Raw genomic sequence first — 5079 nt, forward strand, 5'->3', positions numbered from 1 at the left:
AGGTGATAACCTACGCAATCCTGAATTTTTCACAAAAAATAACGATCCTTTTTGCTGTATTAACTCTGGTAATGATCTCAAAGATTAATTCCTGTAAGACGTCGCTGGCAAGCAAAGCTACCGGAGCAACAAAGTACTGTGTGATAAAATCACCGCCACGTTTAGCTTCATCCAGAACTGAGCTTGCTGTGCGTTGGACAGAACATAAAAAGGTTTCTCTGTGTTCAAGTGCATGAACAACAAGTGAATATACTCTAACGAAACTTCAGCTGATGGAAGAGGTGCCACCAAAACGCACGAGCTCGTTGATGGTCAAACCGCCTGAGCAGTAGCGTAACGCCGACCTACTCGGAGGGAGCTGGCGGGATTGCTCCCTAAGCGAACCAGTGCAGAAGTCAAGAAGTCAGCGTTTCCTGACAATACTGCTGCACAGTTTCAAGAGCAAGAAACTGCGGTCGGTAACGGGCTCGCAGCTCTGTGCAGACAACGGCTGACGTTAATGAGGAGTGGTCTGACCTTCATGGGAGGCCACCACAGCAAAGTGTGGAGGAACAAAACACTTTGGTTCTCTTTTTTTTGTTTTTCCAGAGGCTCGCATTTCTCTCTAGACTTAAAAGCAGCAGCTTTTGGTAAGCTACTCTCCTCGGGAGTGCTGTGTTTTGTAGAAAACATTAGAAGGATTATCATCATTTTAGTGCTTGACAGGTTTGACTTCAATTTGTACATCAACAGCTTTCACCGTATTGTGGTTATGCTTAAGTAGAAGAACACTGATCGACAGTTTAGATGCACAGTATTTATTTCTTCTGCTGGAAGGCAACTATACTTAATAACTGTATCCGAGACACTTCAAATCATTCAGAAATACGGCATGCAGTATCCAAAAGTATGGCTCTGAGGATTTTTTTTGTTTTTTGTTTTGTTTTGTTTTTTTACATTAAGCATAAAGAAATTTTATATTCAACATTCATTTATATTTCAAGAAAACTACCTATTCAGAGTTCTAGTTCTTTGATGCAGCATTAAGGATTAAAACTTACCACTTTACCAGGCCTTGCCCATGTGCAAATAAATCCCTCCTGACAAGCAGTGACTATACAGTCTTCAAGAAAAATTAACACAGTCAGTCTTTCATGTGCTATCTTTTTACAGATAAGAGGCTCTAACAAGGGAACATCTTCCATTCGGGGACAGAGAGGTGTTCCCAAAGTTTTAGCTGGGTCCGTTTTGGTTTTAGTAACTAGGTTCAGTTTGTCACTGCTCTTGCTAGATATATGTCCCATGCTATGGTTTCTCTTGTGATCTTTTTCGTGGTGTCTTTCCTTCCGATCGTGTAGCGATAAGGTTGCAAATTTACTAACGCCAGAAGCAATGGCACCATCCATGACGCTGCTTTTACTGCCAGCGTTTGAGACCGCAGAGTGCGGGAGGCTGTTGGACCGCGGAAGAGGAGGGGGCACCGAGTTTCCAGGCGTGCCGATGCTGTTCCCGTTGCTTCCCGGGTTCGTTCCGCCGCTCCCAGCAGGCGGACTGGTGGCATTCATGACATTTGTGTGTGTCCTTGCTCTTGAGAGAGGTTGGTGGGGGAAGAGGATATCTTCTGTAAGATCCCACAAACACAGCTGCGTGTCCTGGCCTACCGAACCAAACCTATACGTCACGCTTACCGGACGACTGTCTGTAGAGTTCCTTTTGGATAGCCTAGATTGTGTGCTATTGGCTCGATCTCGGCCAAAATGAAGGTCTTGGAAATCCTCATCGCTTCCACTAAACTCCATCGGGTCGCTCTCTTCTACGCTAGTGGTATAGGGATCGAACGCGACAACGCTGACCCACGATTTGTGGCCGTGGCCTCTCGCTATGACTCGACAGTCCACGAAAGACCAAACGGTCACCAAGTCATCCTCTCCGCCCGTCACTATGTACTTCCCGTCGGGACTCCAGCACACACACAGCAGTCCTCCAAAGTAGCTTTTCATCGTACCGTGCAATTCCACCGAGTCAAAGTTAAACACGCGCAGAAAACCATCCTGGCTCACGCACGCCAAGAACTTCCCGTCTGGGGAAAAGGCAAATTCGTTCAGGGCACCCTCCCCTACTGTCCATTTAAGCAGAGGGTTTCTGGTGGATTTACTCTTGCAAGTGTGAACTGCAAAACTGTCTCCTTGTTTAAGTAGCTGGTAGTGCGGGGCTGTGGTACCACAAGTGTGCTCCACGTTATACAAGTACATATTGCCACTGGAGTGAGCTACTAGGAAAAGGCTTTCCGAACCTGGTACCCATTTTACACAGGTTACTCTGGACTTGTCTATTAGTCTCTGTGAAAAACAAAGAAGAGACACATCAGAAAAGTCTGAAAATTTAAGTTTTAATGATTAAACCGTAATTCTGAGCTTTCTGGAGGATGGGGAACGATACTGAACCAAAGTGAACTCAACTTTCTGGGAAGGAGCTGTTACTGTATTGGCAAAAATTTATCAAGCAGTAAAGAGAAAATTACTTTGAGACAAAGTGCTACCAAAGATCATCATCATTATTACGGTCCAGACACATTCCACAAAGAACATACTTCAGTCTGTGGTTATGAATCTAAAGGTGGTGTTTTCTGGTTTATTTTTCGCTGTGTAGGCTGAAGAGCGTGAAAAGGAAACCATCAAGAAAACACAGAGCGAGCTGAAGGGAAAAAAGGCAGTTACTCATCTGTACTACATAGCAAGCAGGTTACAAATCAGCAGCGGTAAATTTAGACTGGTTTTATCTGAAACCACAATAAAATCTTTGAAAAAAGAGGCTTTAGAGCCTTTACCACTTTTACTTATTCAGGGAGCAAAAGCTACGCACACAGCAACCCTGTTAGCACTGGCTGGAAAGTCGGTGGTTAAATGCACGTGGCTCGGTGAATTCAGGGGCACCATCCCCTCCCTTCAATTCCTTCTCACTCCTTAGCCAAGGACCTGTCAACACCCTCAGTTACCACCTGGTTAAGAACTTCCCTTTGAAGAAAACCATTTTAATAGAGCCCATCACTGCAAACGAATGAACACACATTAAATGAACGTTCCTGGTCATAACACCTTCAATGCTGCAAGAACTGAGAGGCAACGTTTGACTCCTTGAGTTTGCTCGTGTAGTTCTGGGGGACGTTTAAAACTTACCAAGTCGCCGTGGCATCACTCAACTGCAACCTGGGGACAAGCAATTCTCTACATGCACATTCAAGACTGGTATTTGGCACAGATTCACTACTGAAAGAGCTGAGCTACACAAAAGGCAAAAACATAAATACAAAGACTATGGAAACACCAGAACAAGTCACAAGGGTGTGAAAAAACACAGAGGGGAAAAAAATCCCCAAAACCTCTTGCTATGCCGTATTTCACAAATAAAAAAACCCCAAACTCATGGATAATACATTGACTGGTATCCATTCTGGGCCTGTAACTGGAGAGCAGCACCTGGTCACTTTAGGTTATACTTTTGCATATAATTTTGCTGCTGTCAAGCTCAGCGTAAGACCAGGAAGCCTCTCTCCTGTAGTTTCTCATCAAAATTAAATTTTGTATTTGAAAGCTGAGAGATGTAACTTAATCTGGGAACTTTCCCTCAAGTGTTGCAGCTTTAAAACAACACATTCTTAGCTTCTGCTGTCTTATTTTGACTAGCCCATCATGTGTTCATTGATAGGGATCATTCGTGTCTCAGTAATGACGACATCAGAAATTAATTAGAGGGTTACCTGGTACACACCAAGAGAATCTGGACAGGGAACGTGAGCCCAGCTCAAATCTTCTCATCACAAAACTACCATTAATGTGGCAACAAAGCAAAATTTCTTGCTCTCCTGTCCTAGAGCGGCTCAACAGGACACGCAACCTGTACTCGTAAGAGCAGCTGCTCAACTCTTACACCAGAAATGGCACTGTAAGTCCATAATCATGTTGGGCTACACGATCTTAAATACTGTACAGACATCCTCATCTGGGTGTTCCTGCTCCAGCAGGGGGATTGGACTGGATGAGCTTTTGAGGTCCCTTCCAATCCCTAACGGTCTGGGATTCTGTGATCCTGCAAACCTCATCTTTGCCTCAAGGTAAAGACTGCAACCTGCCACGAGAACAGATCAGCTCAGAGAGACAAAACGCAGAGACTTTAAGCTGATACATGGCAAGTGACTACAACTCATCCCCTTCTCAGCCAGCAGAGCTTTAAATTCAACACAAAAATTTATAGAACTCTGGGAATTACAACTTTCTGAAGTTTTCAACGCTTCCAAGTGGACTCTCACACTTCTGCAGCACAACACAAGGCCTGAGTCAGGATGATGGGCAGATGTGTTACAAGAACAAACTGAATGCAGTGCCCAGTAAATCAGTGGAGTAGCTGGGATAAGGAGCTTAAACTCTGTTTGGTAAAAGAAGAGCAAGAGAAGGAAATTCAGTCACCAGGAAGAAAAGCCCAATATGATTATCTTGGCAGTCACGTTGTGAACAAGGCTGAAGGGACAAAGTTATCGGCGTAGGCCACAATGGCTGGAAAAAGCCCAGGTAATCAAGGAATATGCGTTAAGGTCTGGCAAAAAGCTTTGGCAACACGGGAATAGGAAAAGTGCATAAGGGGAAAAAATGCAGCTTAAGGCTTTAGTTTAAATAAAAGGAAAATTAAAAAATGAGATGAAAGAAACACAATTCAGCTAGCTAGCTCCAGAACCGCCAACTGTCACCTGGAAACAACGGAACCTGTGCAGCACACTCGGCCGTTTTGGGAACAAGAAAACATCACTAATGTAATTCTGACACAGCCAGAAGGAACAGCACTGCTGACACAGATTGATTGAGGTGGGCAGGCGCAAGCTGTGCGGCATCACTCATCTCTCAGGGCCCTGCAAGCCCCTGTTGTCTTCTACATCAACAGAATTAAAACACAAGAAAGAGTAACAAGTCAGACTGCATTAAGGCTTCAACACAGCCTTCTGCGACGTAACGGGCTGAGTTCTTTCATGTATCACATACCATGAAGTGCTGCTCTGATTGCTTTACCACAGGTGATAGTCAACACAGAGCCTTGGGCTACCTGAACCGC

General features: G+C 44.5%; 1 protein-coding gene across 1 annotated transcript in view; it reads right to left on the reverse strand.

Moving 5' to 3' along the window:
- Positions 1–500: 500 nt before the first annotated feature.
- WDR20 (WD repeat domain 20) overlaps positions 501–5079 on the reverse strand; it is a gene marked incomplete at its 5' end in the record, with an annotated part of 7540 nt that continues 2961 nt past the window's right edge. The window contains one exon of the mRNA XM_010183747.1: positions 501–2318. Coding sequence (XP_010182049.1) covers positions 1023–2318 — 1296 coding nt within the window. The remainder of the gene's footprint in view (positions 2319–5079) is intronic.

Source organism: Mesitornis unicolor, unplaced genomic scaffold (genome assembly GCF_000695765.1).
Source record: "Mesitornis unicolor isolate BGI_N332 unplaced genomic scaffold, ASM69576v1 scaffold17484, whole genome shotgun sequence".
In the NCBI taxonomy this organism is placed as follows: Eukaryota; Metazoa; Chordata; class Aves; order Mesitornithiformes; family Mesitornithidae; genus Mesitornis; species Mesitornis unicolor.